The sequence below is a fragment of the Hermetia illucens genome, chromosome 6, assembly GCF_905115235.1.
Source record: "Hermetia illucens chromosome 6, iHerIll2.2.curated.20191125, whole genome shotgun sequence".
NCBI lineage: Eukaryota > Metazoa > Arthropoda > Insecta > Diptera > Stratiomyidae > Hermetia > Hermetia illucens.
The window spans coordinates 3,230,426-3,251,866 of NC_051854.1; the positions used below are offsets into that span (position 1 = coordinate 3,230,426).

Consider the following 21,441-nt stretch of genomic DNA (forward strand, 5'->3'; position numbering starts at 1 on the left):
TTTAACAGGAAATTAATTTACCCCATTAAAAAAATACATATTCATTTTTCTAATGATCAATTCTGGGTTTTTCAAAGAATCCCACTTTGCGTTGTTTCAAACCATAGCTGACTAATGCAAAGCTTCCGCAATAAACAATATCGCCCCCTTTATCCTATACAGTCAACTCATTTAATTCGTCTAAAAATGTATTACTTGCGGATTTTAACATCTGATCTTTCTACATCATATTAGAAAAATTAAATTTAAAAAATGATTGTCCTAATGTGGGGCCTAATGTGAGGCAATAATCGCTCATCAAATTGTATCCATACCACTCAATTCATGTCCATCCCATTGGAAAAATTCCCACATACAAATACCGAAAATGTTCGCTTTATTTTGTGTATCCGATCCACGAAGAAAGTTTTTAGTTATTTTGTAAACATAATCCAAAATTAGTAAGTTTGTTTATACACGAAGTTTGTTTAATTTAAATGAATTCCGCGATTCGTAAAATCTTGAACTTTATTTGAACGCTCCAGGGGGTTGAAATGAATTCAAAATATAAATAATGCCGTTTCTCCACTATGAGATGTATTTTTCACAATGTCATTGGTGAAGATCTACGTATATTTTGCATTTATAGTTAGGAGATATTAGGAGATAACTCAGCGCATTAGAACGTTAAACTCCTTTATACGAAATATGAACTCCATTTCCGAGAAAATCCGGCAATTAACGTTGCCAATGTAGGAGTTTTGGTCCATTAAACTGGGATTTAAGAATACACTCAAAGTAGTCCTTGCTTGTCGTAAAAGCCGGCCAAAAGAAACGGAAATTTGTGGAATTCCAGTCCACCTTCACCACCTCCACCACCCCGTCATCGGCAACACGATTTCCTGTGGAATTGCTCCTAGTAGTCCCTGTACAATTGCTGCCTCCACTTGAGATAATCTGAGATCTTTTCCAGGAAGTGGCAGAAACAAATAATCGCTCAGGTTCCGAAAAAGGCACCCGCTTTGAGTATGTCAATACCGGTTTTCGTGTGTTTTGCCTTCATCCTACAACGCATTAAAGAACACCTCAAAAGATTGATCGACTAAGGGCAGGCGGGTTTCTATCCTAGACCCTTTTGTTCCGACCACATTAATACCCTTGGGAGAAAATTAGTCCTAGAAGTAATTGAACCCGGTCTCCCGTACCACTCCTCTTGCAACCAATGCCAAAACTAAGGCATATTTCGGAAAGTATTCATCGATACCTTTTATATAATACCCCATGCGGCTATATTCGGTAAAAAAATTGTGTTCTCCTCCCCCTTTTAAGGTGAATCGTGCCAATATGGCAAACTATTTGAACGAGTAATGTACAACAGACTGCTCGGTATTGCGGAAAAGGAAGGAGACCTTTATGACAAGCAATTCGGGTTTTGTAAGAGGAGACATGGTGACTGGCCTGGCTCGGGCTGCAAGACAAGATGGTAAATTCTGCCTACCGAATTCTCTTACGGCCGTGTGCAGTCTTACCCTGGCTGTGCCAATAATAGGCCTTGAAGTCGATGAAAAGATGGTGTGGTCAAAGGGTAGTACAGGTTCCAAAGCGATGGTGCGAATTGGTCCCCTCGATGGTGCTCACAACCTGAGAAACGGATGTTGAGCCAGCACAAACAGCTCTGCTACCAAACCCTATCTGATCGCTGGGAATTCTTCCTTAAAAACTACGAGTTAGAAAAATGGACTCAAATCTCCCCCATTTTAAAGCGGAAAAACCTGTGCGAATTAGTCCTTCATTTGGGGGTTAGGTAGGGTAAAACCTAACCGAAAAACATATCTGTTATGAAGGCATAAACTGAGCAACCTTAGCCAAAATAAGTAGATCCTGCCAGGGGCCTAAAAAGAGATCTGCTTAAGCAAAAAAACTAAAGCGCTTGAACTGACACTCCCATGCAAAGAGAAGAAGATTCTACAGAGTTAGAAAATCCGCATACTATATAAAACCGCCAAATATAAAAGAGGTTTAGCTCAATTAAATACAAGAAAAATCCTGACGAAAAAATGGGCTATTTTGCTCTGTTTGAAGTATGTCCCACATAGGACAACCAAAAAACCTCTTGGCAATGGTAGAACATCTAAAAGAGGTAGAGTTAGCCGCCAAGAAATGTAAGGGCGAAACCATGTTAAAATTGACACTAGCATAACACATCCTTCTTTTCATTCGATTCAGGGAATTTCTCAAATTATTGTAACCTTTGAACCCCTCTCTCACCTTTTTTCTGTATTTTTTCGTGGTGGTTTCTTTATTTCATAAATTAATTCTATAGTTATAACACCCGAAAAAATATAAAATAGTATTCGTAATCAGTGAACAGCAAAAAGGGGTTGAAATTGAAATGGGAGAGAGTATTGATGGGCTTTTGACCCGAAAATAAAGTCTTCGATACTTCACAACTTAAAAAAGCCAGTTGAAAACCAAAACGCGTCAGTTTTATTTGTAAAAAACGTTAAAACTAAACTATTATAAATTAAATTACTTTAAGACTATCCAACTCAATAAAAACTTTTATAAATAAATCTCGAAACCGTCAATTAGGGTTTAGCAGTAAACTTGAAAAATTTTACCCCTGAAAAAAATGTAAAACTTTAATGGAAACACCATCATCAAATCAATAACATACCTGAAGGATTCACTCGAACATTGAAACTATGACTTGGTTCCACAACTCGAGCCTGAACAGTCTTATCAAAAAGATCCTGAAATTAAACAAAATATATGAATCTAGGATCCTATTCTGGTTAGAATGATTAGGTTAATACCGTAACCGTGTAGCCATTTTTGTTCTTAAGACCCATCTCAGAAACGATTGATGAAATTGAATATGGAGCGCCATCAGTTCGTCTGCTAACGAAAGCTACCGCATATGAGTGATTTCCATCGTAGACTGGAGTGATGGGTCTTGTCCAAATCTGAAAAAATAAAGTTATATCATTTGGATGCCTCTAGATCGCCCGTTGGAACCCGTGACAGGATAATCACCCTAGCTTCCGAGCATACCTCTTTTGCTAGTTCCCAGTTCTCCTTTCTTACCCTTTTGTTCGTTTGTCGTTGTCAGTGGGTAGGACCCCGAGTAATATGTTCTGAGAAGCAGATGTACCCTCACCTACTCATTCTCAGTAAATATCCCATCTTCCTTCTTCAAACAGACAGAAGATATTGGCCTGCCTTTGGCTATAGCTTTGTATAGCCTGGTTTCTTCTGTGGTTTGTTCAGTTCATTCACAGAATTCTCTGAAGCTGTTCCATTTTGCTATACGCAATCAGTGCATTACTGTACCTCGATCTTGCATTAAAAAAATGTACAGGAGATAATACCTGCAACGGCCTACTGTTCAATATCGCCTCTCCCAACCACAGAGAGCGGTTCCTGCAAAAACGATTGCCCATTGAACCATAGGACATGTTCTATGAATTTCTGTGGATTGAGACCCCTAGAAGCACAATCGACAGGATTCAGCCTGGATTTAATATGATGAATTTCCGCGGCTGACAAATGCTTGTGAATATCTACACTGAATGAATATCTATACACATACATATACATCATTGTATCCTATTAGTTCCATTGTTTCCTCATTGCTGCTATGCCCCGTCCAATGGAGGATGCACACATCATTCACGCACTGCGGGGAACAAATGATAATTTCCAGCTGGTCCCCGGATGTGATGACATCATCCCAATCGTAACCCGCCTACCATAGTCCCTAAATCTCGATCCTCAATTTCATTACTACAACTAACCGATTGGATCGTATATCCCAGCCATCAAATTCAACATCCTAGGATTTTAATGTTTCCTTCCGATTTCTTAACTCCATAAACGACTCAATTCGTCTACTTCCATCAAAATATTCCATGACTATCTTTCGCCGGAAGCTTGACGACGGCCGTTGGGAGGATAGTACTGGAACTGTACTGGTACTGGTCAATCTCATCGATGGTGACGGGCATTTTGGGATTCCACACGCAGGGAGTTCGACAGATCGCCCTGCGTGTCGAATTGTCCATCTTCCATGTCAGAACAAAGGGGATGAATGGAACGCCTTCAGTTGCGCTGTATCCTGCCTTAAGAAGGTTCTGAACCACAGAAGGCATTGCCATCCCAAGTGTTTTTGCATCCTTTTGCGAAATCTGAGGGAGGGCTCGTCGATTCCTATACCGTCCATCCAGGAGATCCCAAGCTTGCGCTTAATTTTCCCCATAGACCCATAACTGATCTATCACTCACTTTGTTTATCTTTCCCGAATTCCTAATCCTCATTTAACAGCAAATTAGGGAAAATTTAAGCAGCAAATAATCGACTTACCTCAATATTCTTCTCCTTGCTAACGCGTATGCCTTGAATTCCCAGAGGATCTTGGTTCACAGCAATAACGTCCCTGAAAAAAACAATTGCATTATCAAACACTTCCAAGTTCAAACTTCAGCCATGATTACTTATTCTGAAGTATTCCTTTGATATCAGGTGAAATTGTAGCCATATCTGCTGACATCAAAAGTGGAGCAGCCAAGATAGCCCAAATAGCCATTTGAGCTTTACTCTGATCATAACTTAGTCCGAAATTTCCAAGGATCAACTGTAACAATTTTCAGAGTTAGGAGAAATGCAGGCTGTTGAAAGTCAAGAAAACTCAATACCATATCAGGATCATTCCAATGTCCTGGAGCTGCATGGGGTTGAATTCGATCCTGATTCTCAGCAAAGTAGTCAGTTATAGATGTTACTGAGTCCCAGGAATCGTCAATGTCCCCCCAGTTTCGCCATAAATTGCAGTGTTCTTTCAATGCTTCATAGTTGGGCTGAAAAATGAAGGAAAATACGTTACTCTGGGAGATTCGAACATGGTCATTGAGGAACTAGAGACATTACTCTTATCATATTGCTACTCGGGACTTAATGCAGTTATTATAGAGTCATATGAAAATAAAGACAATGAATTGAATTACCATTTTGCCTTGATATTCCTGATAAACTGGCCAACTGCAAGAATATACCATTGGTCGTCCAGTTGCATTCAAAAGCCTTCCAAACTCCGGATATCCACTATCCATGTCCTCAATATCTGCATAACATCCATCCAATTTTACATAGTCAACATCCCATTCTGCGAAAGTTTGTGCGTCAATGTCCATATAGCCAATAACTCCCGGATATCCTGCGCAAGTGTACGTTCCATAATCTTCATAGATTCCAAATTTAAGACCTTTGGCATGGATCTATTAAAAAGAGGATGATTATAATTTAATCAGATATCGATCGAATGGAAAAAATGGGTCTTACATAGTCAGAGAGGGCCTTAATTCCACTTGGAAACCGTTTGCGATCAGCTATTAGTCTACCATCTTCACCTCGAGCCTTTTCCATCCAACAGTCGTCGATTATAATGTATTCATAGCCTGCATCTGCATATCCTTCAGCTGCCATCACGTCTGCTGTTCGCATGAAGAGCTCTTCACTAGAAAAAACAAAACGTTTAAAAGTTAGGATGATTTAGGATTGAAAGGTAAGCCTAGGCGCTTTAAGAGACAATACAACGATCTTAACATATGTGACCTGAGTGCCAAGTGCCAAGATCCTTAACTTGAAGGTAAAGTCAGGAAGGAACCTTAGGTCAACTGTCTTTTTTCCAGGTTTCACTTCAAGCCCCTCCAAACTCAAACCCATGGTAATTTACAAAGATTATAAGATGCAAGAAGTCAGCAGAGAAAAGAGATTCGAGCGAGTGAAACAAGGAATAATGGGTCAAAAAAATGGTCGGGTAGAGACCTCGTTATAAGAACTCCACCCTTTCCCTCACTATGGCACAGTCCCCAAAACAGTCAATAAAATCCACAATACCTTATACACTCATTTGGAAATTTTTCACAATCAGTTATGCATCGAAATCGTTGCCAATGCATCCAGCCCATGGGAGGGGTCAGTGCCAGTCCATTATCCAAAGAATGGACTTTTATGAATACATTAATCACGATCAGACAAAACCACAAATCGCGCACATGGATCATTTTAAAGGGACTAAAAACCGAAGACACTTGAAGTAACCAATAATAATATTATACTCGTATTGAGAGCTCTTTACCGTTTGATATCCACTCAGTCTGGGAAACTCATTTTATAGGAAACAAGCCCACCAGGAGCCTTGATGGTATCAGCATTTTTCTTTGTTATCAATTAGTCCACTGGTAGCACTCTAATCAAACAAAAGCACAAACGGTTTTCGTCACCCGCAATTGTCTTCACATATAGTTCGATTGGGTAACGTTACAGAGCTCTTCAAGTGCAATTACACCATTGGGTGCCTACAAACAATACCGAAATCAGGTAGCGGTATTCACTGTCAGGTGATAAGGCTCCATTAACGAGTAAATCTGTCGGTGATAACCTAATCGTGTGTTTATTACTGTGTAGGTACAGATCTGCTATCATATCAGCAGAGTCGTGATTTAGATATAGATTTGTTCAGCAGACTTACCTCTCAATGGTCGAAGTAAGAAATGATAAATATTTGTTACCCTGATATAGGTCAAGAGTGTCAAGTAATCCAGCAAATACTTAGGTAGTGATGACTCTGAGTGATTTATTCTCTTCTTTAGATCAACTCTTTAAACTTGACCCTATTACCCCTTTGTGTAATCTTTGTTTAAGATGTGATCCTAAATGTGGGGAAAGTTAATCCCATGTTTGATAACAATAACATGAATGACCTTGTAGTTGATTGGTAAGGCATCTAGGGAATTAAATTAAAAGGTAAAGGCCAAGATAAATAATCTAGTAGTCAGTCAGGTGCCCCGGGAAGGTTGGATTTCATTCCTGTCAATTGAATTTCTTAGATAACTTTTGTTTCTGCGTTCGTATTTTATGAAATGCTGGATAGACTCCTTCCTTATTTTATTCCTTTCTGTCTTTCTACCATGTAGTAAGACTCTGTCATTCTACCCTTTAGTGGAAATCTGTCCTACAATCTGCCATTCGTATTAAAGCCACTCCCTAACTCCTGCCCTCTTCCCCGTTGCGGAGTGAATATGGCTCTAGATTGCTCCCTTCACCAATCGATCGCATTTGCAACCGCGCCTTTCTCGCCTCCTCTGCCTCTCTCAACCTGCACCGAGTCGGCCCAACCATATCGTTAACTGCATTCCAATTCTTTTGGCACTCAAGCATTTTTTTAATTAGACTTTCCGGTGCTACTGTTTCTCCTCTCTAGAGGAATCAAGATTTCTACTGGGGGAAGAAAAACGTCTCAGCATCGATGAATCGCATAACGTCGCGATACACTCCGTGATATGGAAGGCTCTCTACGAGGGTGTACCTGGTTTAGTATCCTAGTCCGACCATATATCTATGAAACATTGCTCATCAATTGCTTTCGCAGACGATCTAACCTAACGTTCTCGTCATTCTTAGACGAACAGGTCTCTAAATACTTGGCTTTGCTTCTCAAGTCAAAGACGGTCGTGCGGATCACTATGGGTGTGGTGTTCACTGACGATCCAGAACATAACCGAAGGCAGTGAAGGGCTAACAAAAGTCAGATTCACAACCGAACCGGACCCCCTTTCTCGGTAAATATTAGTTTAACCATTGTTAGCCAGATAACTCGATCTTGGATTCATCAATGAGCTTCAACGTTCTGTGGCCCATGTATTGAAGTCACCGGCGATGACTTTTAATCTCCGTCCTTTTGCCTCCAAGACCAATCTATACAAAATGTCCTCGAATTCAACCAACGTCAGGATAGGAGGAGCATAGCCTATACGAACCGACTTGTTGGCTGCCTCATAAATTTCAATATGGCTTGGTCCCCGTATGCCCACGAAGCCACACATCAGCTCGTGCATGGTTGATTTAAATTAACCTCATTTTCCCACTGCATTTAACGCCTTTTTGAATTAAGGACACTTATCTCTTCCGGCAACATGCCTACGATCTAAGCCCTCCTTTTCATTGCATAATATTCATTCGGGATCCTGTTTGCACTCCCCACAACGTATGCATCGGTCAGATCGATCAACTGCACTTGTGCATACTCTCGTCAAATGTCCATATGAGAGACACTTGAACCATCTGTTCAAACAGATTTCGCTCTCTAAAGCGGCAGACTACTCACCCGATACGGACCCTCCAGACATCTAGCAGCTTGCGCGCTGCTTCTGCTGGTAACTTAATGATCGCCGTTTGTATGCCTCATACGCTTTTTGAGGCTTACAATGAATGTCTCTTGCAAGTTTCTCAGTTTGAACTGCTCCGCTAAGGCAGTGCAGATTTCCGTTTTAGAGGTGACTTTATCTAGGCCCTTGCACTGTATAGCGATCTAATACTTTTGAGCACACACGACAGCACCTTCCACAAGTAATTTTTTTCACTTAGCTCGCTTGCTCTCTTGGGACCTTTGCAGCTCAAGCATGAGATTCCCCTTTTGGTTTCTTCGAATCCTGCCTACAGTTCCCCTCAAAGCTTTGAGATCAGGGTCAACTTTCACCCTTGTGTCTACGTAGAATATACTAGCCATGGATGAGATGGTCATCATTTTGGCAGGGATCCTCATTCTATTATTCGTCGCGTACGTTTTGATCGGACATTGGCTTCCTTGGTGGCGCTATTGTTTTTATTTTTCTACCGAGGTCTTAGACTCCTTCCTTAAAGTGTACGATGCTGATTTTCTTCATCTTGCTTTTCCTGAACCTTCTTTTTTCTCTGCGTATCCACAAGTATATGATTGAGTGGCACCTGCATTGACTACGTTACCGATGGAGGAGTCATTTTACAGCTCTTCTTCGATCTTTTTGCATTTCCCTGCGATTTGTTATATAGAACGCTGATGGCTCTCGCCATAAGCTTGACTACATGGTTCACATTGTCTTTATCTTTGATAAATCCCGACAACTCCAAGCAAAGTGAATGATGACTCTTCCAGGTCAAGCTTCTGTTCCACATCCTCCATTCTTCTTTCTGTACATTTTAAGACATTAACGAGATTCCTTTGGCCCAGGTCTTTTTCTGACTTGAATTTTGGAGGAAATCTCATTAACATTGAGCATCTCCTAAACGGGACCGGCTCTTGATCCTGAGGAGCCTTCCATAACCCCTTAGGCTTGGACACGGTTGGTGTCACTGTGCTTGTGGCACGGGCCCCATCGCCATTATTGGCCTCTTATGAGATTCGCATGGGTTCAAATATTGCCTCATAATGATAGATGGGTTCACGGAGTGGCCTGAAACAATATCTCCTGCCAAAATTTCCGCACAATCGTGCGCCGAGACCCTTTGTCGTGAATGGATCCCACGCTTTCGAGTTCCGGCCGAAGTCATTACTGACCAGGGAATACAGTTCGAGTCTACCCTGTTCTCGAAATATAGCAAACTGCTGGGCTTCAAATGCCACCCGACGACTGCATACCACCCGCAATCCAATGATATGCTGGAATGTTGGGATAGGACACTTAAGGCCGCTATAATGCACACGATGGTTCCTCGTAGTCGCAAATCCTGCCTGAGACTTCCCAGCGATCTTTTGTTCGAAACCAGGTCAGCCGTTTCCACCACTGAGCTTTTGGGTTTGCTCCAGGACACCATGGCAATATTAAAATCACCCCCGCCATCCCGTCATTCTTCGACGAGAGCTAACACCCCCAGGGACCTGGATGTCTGCACACACGTCTTGGTTCGCATGGATGCTTGCCGATAGTCCTTGCAACTACCATGTGAGGGTCCATATGAAGTGTTGAACAAAGGGGGAGCATTTCGTTAGGCTTGACGTAGGCAGCAGGTCCAAGAGCATCTTCGTGTCCAAGTTAAACCCTTTTGCCTTCGGGGCTAATGTTTCGGGGAAAAAGAGTGCACGGCCCCTGAGATTCGGTTTGCGCCTCTTAAGTTGGCGGGTCAGGAGTCAGATTTGTCGCTAAAACTCCGTAATAGCTGAGATAGTGTGAATGCGCGAGCTGATTAGCGAAGATTCGTCCGAACTCCACAACAACCAACGTAAATAAAATTCACCCTTTCCCCCTTTTTTTAAAAAAAATTCCTCTTGTGGACTACCCTATCCTGGATTTATGCACATTTTTTAAATTTTTCGCGAGCCAAGAGATCCTTGTTTTCTTTCTTGCTCTCAGTAGTTTCCGTTTCTGGCACAAATCTGCTGCAAGTTGGTTGAGCGTCAAACTCTTGATCTCTTTGTCCGGAATTCCAAACCTCGAGTTGTTTCGTGGTGGTTGTTTGGTTTTTTTACTTGTTTCCCTGTTGTAACGTTGTCACCTGCAAGGTATTCAGTTTTGTCCATTCCAAAGCAGACATTCAATCTGCAACCGCACTCAACAGATGATGATGCCCATGAGCAATTCTGAAAAGAACAATTAGAAAAGAAAATGAAATATAACCAAAGAAAAACACTAAAATACTTGGATTTGCACCCCTTAAACTAGAGATACAATAACAGGACAAGAAGATTTACGAAAAGTTTGGAAGAAAACCCTCACATTCGTTTCTTTTAGTGACTTTGCAATCTGTACTATTTCAAATGTGAAAACCACCGATAGTTACCTACCCGACCGCCTATTGTGAATGTACGTACACAGCATTCTGCCCCTCAAGGATCCTAATACCATTGTCCGCCACTGTCTACCGTTGACAACCACCTCTGCAACCCACGTCCATTTGCGTCAAATTCAAGCAGCACAAGTGACTAAGAAAGTGCATCGGTCGGTTAGCTGCGCTTATTTTCAATCGATATTTGGAATTCAAAGACAAAATGGGTGAAATTCCAACTCTAAGTAAGTGTCAACATATTAATCCATCCGCGAGTGGTGCATTATCCCAACATCTCGCATATCATCATAAACTTTTCTTGAGTTAAAGTTGAATTTGACATATCCCCATTGCAGCACCGATTTACACGTCGGAAAAACGTGGAAATGATGATGTCGGCGAAGGAACAGCAAAAGTCCCCTTCAAAACAGTCATCCGAGCCATGCATTTCGCGCAGAAGGAGCCCTTCCCCGAAATTTACGTGGACGATGAGAATGACGAAACCGGAATGAAGTACATGCTCGCCCCCAAGTCACGAATAAAGAAAATGCAAAAGATTTGGTCGCAAGAGGTTATGAAGGCGGCGAAAAAGAGCCAGAAAGAGGCAGAGGATGCAAAGAAGCGCGACGACAACTTGGAAGAAGCAAAGAAAATCAAAATCGAGGAGGACCCCTCATGGGAACCAGCTAAAAGGATAAAAATTCAACAAGGGGAACAGTACCGCGATACTCGAGTGAAAATCTCCGGATGGGTCCATAGAATGCGCCGCCAGGGCAAAAATCTCATGTTCATAACGTTACGGGACGGCACCGGGTTCCTGCAATGCGTGCTTGCCGACAAGTTATGCCAGACGTACGAGTCCTTGATCCTGACAACTGAGTCGTCGGTGGTTTTCTCGGGAACGCTAAAAGTCGTTCCGGAAGGCAAAACGGTTATTATTAAACACGTAAACACGATTGCATCATCATTCACGTTTGTTGTTTACAGGCGCCCGGCGGGCATGAGTTGAACGTGGACTATTGGCAACTGATTGGACTCGCACCTCCCGGCGGGGCTGACAACATCCTCAACGAATTCGCCCAACCTGACGTGCAATTGGACAACAGGCATATCATGATTCGGGGGGAGAACACTTCGAAAATATTGAAAATGCGGTCGGTGTTGTTGCAAGCGTTTCGGGATCACTATCTGGATCGGGGCTATAATGAGGTGACGCCTCCTACGTTGGTACAGACCCAGGTGGAGGGTGGATCGACATTGTTTAAGTTGCAGTACTTTGGGTATGTGGCGAGTTTTGAAGCTTTTTCAATCCGAATCCTTGATTGTAAGGTGCATGTTCGACACAGAGCACTAATTCCCCATCCTTCTATGTTTCCAGGGAGGAAGCTTATCTAACACAGAGCTCTCAGTTGTACTTAGAAACATGCTTGCCAGCACTAGGAGATGTTTTCTGCATAGCGCAAAGCTACAGAGCGGAACAGAGTCGAACTCGCCGCCATTTGGCAGAATACACGCACGTCGAAGCTGAATGTCCTTTCATCACGTTCAATGACTTGTTAGATCGCCTCGAAGATCTCGTTTGTGATGTAGTTGATCGAGTGCTTAAGTCTCCATACGGTTACATTGTCAACGAATTGAATCCTAAATTCACGCCACCAAAACGTCCATTCCGTCGTATGGACTACGGGGATGCCATCAAATGGCTTAAAGAAAACAACGTGACAAAGGACGATGGAACGTTTTATGAATTCGGAGAGGTTGGTTTTATCATTTAGAATCACGGAGAGCAGGTTTTTATCAGTTTCCTTCATGCAGGACATTCCCGAAGCACCGGAAAGGAAAATGACAGACACCATCAATGAACCCATCATGCTGTGCCGCTTCCCAGCCGGAATCAAATCGTTTTACATGTCCAAGTGTCCTGAAGATCGTGAGCTGACTGAGAGTGTTGACGTACTGTTACCAAATGTTGGAGAAATTGTCGGCGGGTCGATGAGGATTTACGACTCGGATGAGTTGTTGAAAGGTTATGCCCGCGAAGGAATCGATCCTACACCTTATTACTGGTACACAGAGCAACGTGTTTATGGTACACAACCCCACGGTGGTTATGGATTGGGCTTGGAAAGGTTCCTGTGTTGGCTTCTGGATAGATACCATATTCGTGAAGTTTGTTTGTATCCTCGGTTTATGGGCAGGTGCAAGCCTTAAGCGAGTCCAGTAATTTGGAAAGCTTTATGTTATCCTTTGCTACAGCAATTCTTGCAGAGGAGATTATATAACCAAGCAAAGATTATCGTTTCAAAATTGCATTTCAACCTGACCTAGTAATTGGTCTTGGCATTTTTTACTATTTATTTGAAACAATGCCGTACAGGCATTGGTAAGACATTTCAATAATAAACGAAATTATACCGCAATGTTATCGAATCTTTAATTGCATCTTCTTCTGCTTTAGCCTTTATCCAGTTCAGTGGCGGAATCGCCTCATCTAGATTGTGTTCGCAACTTCTCTGATCCAGGTGGAAACTAGCGGTTCTTAAATCACTGTCTGCCGTACCAAATCATCGCTATTTTGGCTGGTTTCCAATTGATTTCAGTTCTCCAGCCCATCTTAGCCGGTAAGTGAGCCATAGGTGCGCATTACATGACCATATCATCAAAGGCTTCTCCCTTGCAACTTTGTCGCGATATTTGCGACCTCATTTCGGAAAGATCGTGGCGTGCTATGCCTCCCACCAGTTGCAAAGTGGCGCTTCACTCATGTTGCTCTGATGCGTGAAGTTATTTCGTAGTACAGCGCCTGAGAACAACAATTGGAAACAATTAAATCACTTAGTTTTTGAAAAGTTGCTGTCACTGTTTTATTCAGATTTAGTCGCAAAGTGTGCTCCATGCGACGTTCATTCCACTTTTGACCGAATTAAACGAGATCTGTTTAGGTGTGAGGTGCTAAGACAACCTCGCTATACTGCGCGACTGTGTTCATGGCACGAACACGAAAAGTAGTTACCAAGGGATTCCTTGACAGCAAAAATTGTTTTTCAATATCATGGCCAACTCGATCGCAATTAAATGCCTTCGACACGCAAGTTGCTCGCCCCGCCAAGAGGCACTTCCTTGGTAGAGTAATTTAACCCAGCACGGGAATTTTCCTGCCATTAGATATTGCCTTTGCCTCTTCCGGTCTCATCCACAATGATCAAACACGGCTGAGGTGTATATAGAAAGTCACCACTGTCTCTAACCTCACAAGGTTCATCTCCGTGCTTTATTCACCACCAACCAACAGCTGACAACAAATTATCTTGACAGCTGATAGGTTAGCAACAAACAATCAACTACTCAGCCTAGCTCACAGTCCTCCGACCGAATTTTTAATACTCAAACTACTCCATGGCCACCCCTATGTCAAGTGGCATACACCCTGGTAAAAAACCACGAAGATTGCGAGGAACTCCGTCCTGGCGCATTCGAAACTACTTTGCAACTGGCGTACTTGTTGCAGGCACAGCATTATTTGCGCTTATCCAGTAAGTTACTCTCCTGACTTGTTTCTCAAAATATCTTTGTATTAAGGACTTGATTCTTCCCTCGATAGGGCCCTAACATACAATAAAGAGAAAAACGAAAAAATTAGACAATTTCTAGCCGTGACTGAGGAAGAGAAAGATCGCCGTGGATTGATGTCTCTCATTAAACCCAGACGAGGAGAAGAGATTCTCAGGATAATGGAAGAAGCCGAAGAAATCAAGAAGAAGATATGATATATGAGTGAGGTTTTTAGTATTTATCTTACATTTAAAGTAGTTTGTGTAAATAAATAGCAAATTTATCAGAATTCATTATTTTTTCGTAAATATTTAACGACATCTTGTGAATTTTGCAAATCGTATGTCAGCCATGGTCGTATTTGTTTTCTCAATCACGAATACCGTTACCAATATCGAGGAACGAGCAAGATGCTAATACCGCCATCTCCCTGAGGCTAACATCAGTATCTTTTTTCTGCAGGTCTAAATCAACCAGCAATCGCCCATGTATTACCGAAATGTGAGACTTCTAACTACTAGAACAACTCTCTGATCCTCCATTGCCTTTAACATGCAACTATTGCAAAGTATTACAACACGGAGTAGACCTAGGTCTAGCCAAGAGGTTAAGCTCGTAAGCGTGCTTTCTTCGCCTCCTCTGCTACCGCCAGCCTACCATAAGCACACCCTTTTTACCTTACGTTAGAACATGGGAAAGTCGAGATCTCTGGACACATCGGGTACCTTTTTTTGTATGGTTAGTGGGTGGGGTTGATTTCAGCTTTGCACTGCGTCCTTGATAAGACGCAACAAACTAGTGGTGTTAAGTCCAAACCTAATGTCGAGTGCCGATCACTGAGGAGTCTCAGACGCTCCTTGTATACCAGCTCCGCGGGACTTGCCGTCAGTTTGTTGCGATTGGCTGTCCAGAAACCAAGAAGAACGAGTGGCAGGGCTTGCGACTAAGAGGAGTCGTTTTGAGCCATTCACCGTCCTGTCCACCTTTAAACCATCCCAGTGGATTGCGGGTGGTACGCGCTTATCCCATAGCATTTGAAGACGCGGAGTTTGCCCAACTCTGAGAAAAGGGGGCCTCAAACTGCATTCTCCTATTGGTAATTGTAATTCCCAGCCCATCCACGTTCGACAGAGGACCTCAACACGATTGTTCAGAAATATCTTTCAGGGGTGCCACCTCAGGCCACCGTGTAACTCTATCGATGATTGTGAGGCGATACAGGAAACGTAATCACCACCCCCATGAAACTCCTAAGGAGCCAACCGCAACAGCCGAGCTGAACCCACATGAAACAGGAATTCCCCTGAAACATGTGAATTCGGGTCTGATCACCCTAATCAGGCCTTTGGAGCATTCGCCTACTGCATCACGGCAAACATACCAAAGTTTGGTTCTCCTCGACCACTTAGTTTTGGTTTGGCGGACAGGGTTGCTGCCTCGTCTTTCTTGTCGCCACCTCTGAGTAACAGACCAAGAGAAGTTATGAATCAGATCCAAAAAAGCCAACTTTGTTATTGAGCGGAATAAAGGCTGGAGAAAAAGGAACATGCTGTTTATCCAAGCATGGCGAGTTATCAGATAGGCCTTCGCATGCAGTAATATGAATGCAAGGCGTATGGTATACCATAGACGGGGAACTTTCACCTCAAGACTGAAGGATGTCTTTTTCATACTTTCAGCCCTTTTCCGATGAAGTTAGCCCATTGGATAAACCGATCGATACTCTGATCGTTAAGTGATTTCAAATGACACTCTAAGGAATTAGTTCTACACCGGCACAATCTTTATTTCAAAAAGCAGGCTATAAACAGTATATTTATAAAGGATTATATAATATGAAAAAACTGTATTATTGATATCACAAATACATGACGCCTGTTTAAGGCTTACATCTTCCCATAAATCTTGGATACAAGCAAACATCCCGGATATGGTATCTGTCTAGCAACCAGCACAAAAATCTTTCCAATCCTAGACCATATCCGCCATGAGGTTGAGTTCCATACACCCGTTGTTCCGTGTACCAATAATATGGAGTTGGATCAATACCTTCCTTCGCATAACCCTCCAATAACTCCTTGGAATCCCAAATCCTCATCGATCCACCAACGATCTCACCTACATTTGGCAGCAATACATCAACACTTTCCGTTAGTAGTTTGTTCTCAGGGCACTTGGACATGTAGAAGGCCTTAATTCCGGCAGGGAATCGGCACAACATGATTGGTTCGTTGATCGTATCAGTCATTTTACGTTCCGGAGCTTCAGGAATGTCCTAAAAAAATGCCAGATAGTTAAACACTGTGCTTTTGGTTGAAACTACACAAACAAACCTCTCCAAATTCATAGAAGCTTCCATCATCCTTTGTGATGTTGTGTTCTTTCAACCATTTAATAGCATCCTCATAGTTCATGCGACGGAACGGACGTTTTGGGGCGACAAATTTCGGATTCAACTCATAGATGATGTGCCCATATGGCGATTTCAGAACACGATCAACAACATCGGAAACCAGGTCCTCAAGACGATCTAATAGATCATTGAATGAAATGAAAGGACATTCCGCTTCGACGTGGGTATATTCTGATAAATGGCGACGAGTTCGACTCTGTTCTGCTCTGTAGCTTTGGGCAACGCAAAACACGTCGCCTAATGCTGGAATGCATGTTTCCAGGTATAGTTGAGAGCTTTGAGTGAGAAAGGCTTCCTCCCTGGAAAATAAAGATGTTGGAGTGAGGGTTGGTTGGGTTGGATGTGGTGGAATGTGCAGGATATAAACCGAAGTCAGCAGATTGTTATCCGTACATTCGAATGGCAATAAAGTGGGACTATATAAGGTCTCCTGATTCTGATCGGATACGAGCACGAATCCAGGTTTATAATTATAAACGCTAATGAGTCGTTTGCTTTTATCTCAAGGCGGCAGGATGTCCATTTCTCCAGTAGAACAGTAATTGTCCACAAAAGGACTTCTGATTCATATAAAAAATTATGTTCTGGATTCAAACAATTTGGGATAATGAAGGTTTTGGATTGAATTGTATATCTTCCATTGCAGTAAGGTATATCTTCCATTGCAGTAAGGTATCTGCTTAGTATTGAATGGAATGCGATAACGATTAAGAATTATCGCCAAAGCTATAGCTGTTATCACTTGAAAAACTGTTCGGATAAATTCACAAATACAACAAACACTCAAAGAACTTTGTAGAATGGTTGAGTTGACCTTCAAAAATATTCACAGAAAGCTATGGTGAAAGTATGAAAGCAATTGCATCAGATTTTCCAGTCTTGACCCCGACATGTTCACATTTTTCGGGGATTCCCCGAATAACTAAGTGTAATATAGTGGTGAATCACACTAGCTAATTTTCTACTATTTCATCAGAATTTCCACCACGAAATATAATAAGGAATTTACTATCCAAACTTCGCCAATAGAATGAAAACAAACTATCTTACCCGAAGTACTGCAATTTGAATAAAGTTGAGCCGCCTTCAACTTGAGTCTGCACCAACGTTGGTGGAGTCACTTCATTATAACCACGATCAATAAAATGCGCCCTAAATGCATCCAGGAGAACGGCTCGCATCTTAAGGATTTTAGAAGTCTTTTCACCTCTAATCACAATATGCCTCTTGTCCAACATTACGTCCGGATGAGCATATTCATTTAGAACACTGTCAGCTCCACCGGGCGGTGCCAGTCCGATAATCTCCCAATAATCGACTATAAGCTCTTGATTTCCAGGAGCCTGAAACAGAAAGGATTGAACTAGTAAGACTAATATTCTTACAATATTATGAGCTCCAATACTTACACTTTTTCCTTCCGGTACTTTTTGAATTTTACCACACACAAAGATCGATGATTCCGTTGTAAGTCTGATTGCATCATAAGTTTGACAAAGTTTATCACTCAGAACACATTGCAAATATCCAGTCCCATCACGAAGTTCAATGAACATCAAGCTTTTGCCTTGTCTTCGAATCCTTTGTGCCCATCCAGAGATCTTTACTCGAATACCATGCAATTTTGCCCCTTGTACGATTTTTATGCATTTTGCCGGGCCCCAAGACTTATCCTCGGTGATATGAATTTTCTTTGCTTCCTCCAAATTTGCTTCTCGCTTCTTCGCATCTTCCTGTTGCTTTTCAGTAAGTTGTTGCATCTTCATGATTTCTTGAGTCCAGATTTTTTTGTGTTTCTCAATCCGTGCAGCGGGTGCAAGCATATACTTCATCCCTGTAGAATCTTGCTCATCATCGACGTAGATATCGGGGAAAGGTTCCTTGCCCACATGATGCATAGCTCTCAGAACTGTTTTAAAGGGAACTTTCTGCGTACCTTCACCATACTCATCACTGCCACGCTTTTCCGACGTATAAATTGCGGCTAAAAGGAAAAATGTAGAGTTTGAGGAAATTCTGGTTAAACGAAAGGATCTAATTGAAACTTCACTCACAAGCCATTTCGTACACACAACTCTCAAGTGCTTTCAGAAGAAGTCAACTGTTCACCACAAGATTCACTGAATTGAACCGGTCTATGTGATCAATTGACTTTATATACCCATCCACCCCCGGTTTACACAGCGAACTTTATTATTCCAAGAATGGAAAACAGAATACCAACTCACATCTACCAATAGCATTGAGTGCACAATTGCGCGGAGACGAAGTAAAGAAACTTGCTCGTAATTACTAACATTGTATAGACAAACAGAAGATAAGTAACTAAAAGCTCACTTAGAACATTCACACTGCGAAACAGAAATTTTTACAATGATACATTCACATAGGGGATTTCCCGCACTGTATGGAAAAATCACTAAGCAAATTGCTTGCATACGCTATTCATCTATGTAAATAAATGGATAGATGGAAAACTTGTGTGGCTTATTGTATGTCCAAAGTTCCTTAGGATGAGTGATGAGTTCTAGAAGACTTCTCGGCAAGTAATCACCAGTACATCGCGTTCGAAGTGGTTGACGCTACTTGCCGGCGTGTACCAATGCGACGCTCCCCCTGCCTGTGGAATGTCGCGAGGGTGAACATCGGGAAGTTCGTCGAAACTCTTGGAGTATGCAGGGCCGCGCTGGAGGGCGCTCCAGGGGGTGCTAGTGTCACAGCTGACACCGTCGTAAATTCAGTGATGAACCTGATAACAACGGTGTGTGAGGCTTCCATGCCCCGGAGGGGCCCCCAGGCACGACATGCCTTCTATATATTGGTGGACAGCAGAAATTGCCGACCTACGGAGGAAGTGTCCTAAGCTCCGCCGTTTGGCACAACGTTTGTACGCCATCGAGGAGGCATGTGCCATAAAGGCACAGTATAGATCAGTAAAATGGAGACTCCGCAGTTCCATAAATAAAAGCAAAGCTCGCGGCTGACAGAACCTTGCCAGCAAGGTGAATGAGGACCCGTGGGGACTTGGCTTTAAGCTTGTTACCCAGAAAATCGGGGCTCTGCGGTACCTCTTCATATTAAATATCGACCAGATGGATCGCATCTTACGGGCATTATTCCCCAGACATCCTGTACGGGTTGATGACAATAGCGCGGAAAGCGTGGAGGATTGCCACTTTTTCATAATGAGAGGGCTCGAAGAAGCGGTTCTCATTATTAAAAACAAGAAGGTGCCACGTCCTGATGGTATCCCGGCGGAAGTTTACAAAGTGGTATTCCGCTAACGGCCAGACTTACTGCTTGGGGCATTCAAAGCTTGCTTGAAGCAGGGCATTTTCCCTTGTCGCTTTACTGAAATTCCTGGTAACTGTAGAAGATCAACATACTATAGTTAATACATAGATTTAGGTACCATATTTGCAGCTGACAACATTATTGGAACTACAACCATCCTATAGTTTAGAGAGACCACTTAACTTCTTAAGCTGCCGTAAGCAGAACTTTCGAGTAGTGTCTGCGGCTCACTTCGGAAAACCAAACATGGTCCCATAATCAGCTAACGATTGTATCCAAGGTTCTGAAAAATCGCCTTACATACAGCATTATGTCTATCTGTATTTTCACCGGCGCCATCACAGTGCAACCAGAAATCAGATAGTCCAACGTTTCTACTGCACTGGTAGCTGTCCATTCGCTCTTTCGTTATAAACTTTCTTTAATTGTGGGTAAGGACCACAGCGTCCTGAATCGCGCAATTAGGTAAATCTCTCCATTTCAGCAGAGAGGCCCCAGCACACAGCCACTGTCCGCCAGATGATTAATAATCGTTGGCGCAACAATCCATATTGGATCAAGGCCTTGAAGTGTGTTAGAGCACTTCATTCAAGACCGTAAGACCGCCAGATGATTAGGGTTGATAAATGGCTGCCAGAATTTACGTGTTTACCGTGCATTCAAATCGACTTCCACTCACCAGTTAACTCCTAGTCCGACTTTACCCCACTCAGAGGATTGAAACATTGATCTTTCAAGTTAAGTGGACTGAGCAAGCAATCTGCCTTACAAACAGCTTCGCCTGCTTCTCGCTGTAAAAATAATTGCGTAGTAAGTTGAGGTGGCGATGATATTGTTTTGCAAAGTCAACCACACCTTTGTCTTTGATGTCGCTACGCAGGCCCGTCTGTTCCACGGGGATGACAGGGTGGTGCAAGTTTTATAAACATGAAACATTTCACCATTGTCGTTACGACCCTCAATGCGTGCTTCTTGACCACATGCCCAAATAAGATATTGTCACAGATCATCTTGGTGTTCACTCATCATAATTACAATATTACATTTAAGAAGTTTTTCTTTTTCATAGAAAGTTTCTTTCTACATGGAAAGTCGCCGTTGATGCTCCTAATTCTGGCAGAAAACATTCTATTTCAAACTGGTTATAGGGATACTGCAGGCTCTCGGAACCTAACTCCAGGATATTGAACCGTATATCCTGGAACTCTCATTTCCCATGGGGAAAGCCAGCATTCATACATTTTTTAAATCCTCAACTCACAAGGGAGTCACCATCTCAATCTGAAAACCGTTAAAAAATAAATCCATAAATCTCCTTAAGATGCGCAAGTCTTCCGCGCCCGTTCAAATTACTATGGTTCCATCATCCTCTTTTTCAAAAGGGGTTTGAATCCAATTTTGATGAAATGAGGTCTTCGTGCTTAGTTTGTCGGTCGGTACCAGACTCCGATGCGTTCAGCTAAAGATGGTTGCCCGAATAATAGATTTAAGAGTTGTATTTGGTGTAGCCTGGAACTATACCGCGAAGAAAAATTGAAAAAGGATTGGAAATACTTCAGAAGGGCTTGGTGAAGATTGGCGAATATGTATAATGGAGTGCTGACAACTAGGACATGATTAAGGT

The 21,441-nt window shown here is 42.4% G+C and overlaps 4 protein-coding genes across 4 annotated transcripts; 2 read left to right on the top strand and 2 right to left on the bottom strand.

The window, feature by feature from the left end:
- Nucleotides 1–2,443: 2,443 nt before the first annotated feature.
- Nucleotides 2,444–6,129, bottom strand: LOC119659042 (alpha-N-acetylgalactosaminidase). Its single transcript, XM_038066943.1, has 9 exons — nt 5,876–6,129; nt 5,318–5,492; nt 4,984–5,253; nt 4,675–4,836; nt 4,474–4,613; nt 4,343–4,415; nt 2,796–2,945; nt 2,657–2,732; nt 2,444–2,602 (listed from the first exon to the last, which is right to left on the bottom strand). The coding sequence occupies exons 1-9, from the start codon at nt 6,040–6,042 to the stop codon at nt 2,568–2,570; spliced, it is 1,248 nt and encodes a 415-aa protein (XP_037922871.1). The 5' UTR covers nt 6,043–6,129; the 3' UTR covers nt 2,444–2,567.
- Nucleotides 6,130–10,642: 4,513 nt separating this feature from the next.
- On the top strand, nt 10,643–12,983 carry LOC119659041 (asparagine--tRNA ligase, cytoplasmic). Its single transcript, XM_038066941.1, has 5 exons — nt 10,643–10,803; nt 10,915–11,489; nt 11,546–11,838; nt 11,937–12,315; nt 12,374–12,983. Exons 1-5 carry the CDS (start codon nt 10,782–10,784, stop codon nt 12,767–12,769), a joined length of 1,665 nt encoding a protein of 554 aa, XP_037922869.1. The 5' UTR covers nt 10,643–10,781; the 3' UTR covers nt 12,770–12,983.
- Nucleotides 12,984–13,866: 883 nt separating this feature from the next.
- On the top strand, nt 13,867–14,396 carry LOC119659680. The gene is made up of 2 exons (XM_038067904.1): nt 13,867–14,091; nt 14,160–14,396. Exons 1-2 carry the CDS (start codon nt 13,955–13,957, stop codon nt 14,323–14,325), a joined length of 303 nt encoding a protein of 100 aa, XP_037923832.1. The 5' UTR covers nt 13,867–13,954; the 3' UTR covers nt 14,326–14,396.
- A 1,493-nt stretch (nt 14,397–15,889) lies between these two features.
- On the bottom strand, nt 15,890–18,716 carry LOC119660450 (asparagine--tRNA ligase, cytoplasmic-like). The gene is made up of 5 exons (XM_038069009.1): nt 18,578–18,716; nt 17,933–18,507; nt 17,574–17,866; nt 16,444–16,822; nt 15,890–16,385 (listed from the first exon to the last, which is right to left on the bottom strand). Exons 1-5 carry the CDS (start codon nt 18,582–18,584, stop codon nt 15,990–15,992), a joined length of 1,650 nt encoding a protein of 549 aa, XP_037924937.1. The 5' UTR covers nt 18,585–18,716; the 3' UTR covers nt 15,890–15,989.
- Nucleotides 18,717–21,441: the final 2,725 nt, after the last annotated feature.

Bases quoted from the DNA above. Each gene is read 5' to 3' on its own strand.
- LOC119659041 (XM_038066941.1), top strand. From the start codon at position 10,782: ATGGGTGAAATTCCAACTCTAA. The intron at 10,804-10,914 runs GTAAGTGTCAAC...TCCCCATTGCAG, and splicing joins GGGTGAAATTCCAACTCTAA to CACCGATTTACACGTCGGAA. The intron at 11,490-11,545 runs GTTATTATTAAA...TGTTGTTTACAG, and splicing joins TCGTTCCGGAAGGCAAAACG to GCGCCCGGCGGGCATGAGTT.
- LOC119659042 (XM_038066943.1), bottom strand. From the start codon at position 6,042: ATGATCCATGTGCGCGATTTGTGGTTTTGTCTGATCGTGATTAATGTA. The intron at 5,254-5,317 runs GTAAGACCCATT...TCTTTTTAATAG, and splicing joins TTAAGGCCCTCTCTGACTAT to ATCCATGCCAAAGGTCTTAA. The intron at 4,837-4,983 runs GTAATTCAATTC...TTCATTTTTCAG, and splicing joins AGGAATATCAAGGCAAAATG to CCCAACTATGAAGCATTGAA.
- LOC119659680 (XM_038067904.1), top strand. From the start codon at position 13,955: ATGGCCACCCCTATGTCAAGTGGCATACACCCTGGTAAAAAACCACGA. The intron at 14,092-14,159 runs GTAAGTTACTCT...TTCCCTCGATAG, and splicing joins GCATTATTTGCGCTTATCCA to GGCCCTAACATACAATAAAG.
- LOC119660450 (XM_038069009.1), bottom strand. The intron at 17,867-17,932 runs GTAAGTATTGGA...TTTCTGTTTCAG, and splicing joins AAGTACCGGAAGGAAAAAGT to GCTCCTGGAAATCAAGAGCT. The intron at 16,386-16,443 runs GTTTGTTTGTGT...GCATTTTTTTAG, and splicing joins GCTTCTATGAATTTGGAGAG to GACATTCCTGAAGCTCCGGA.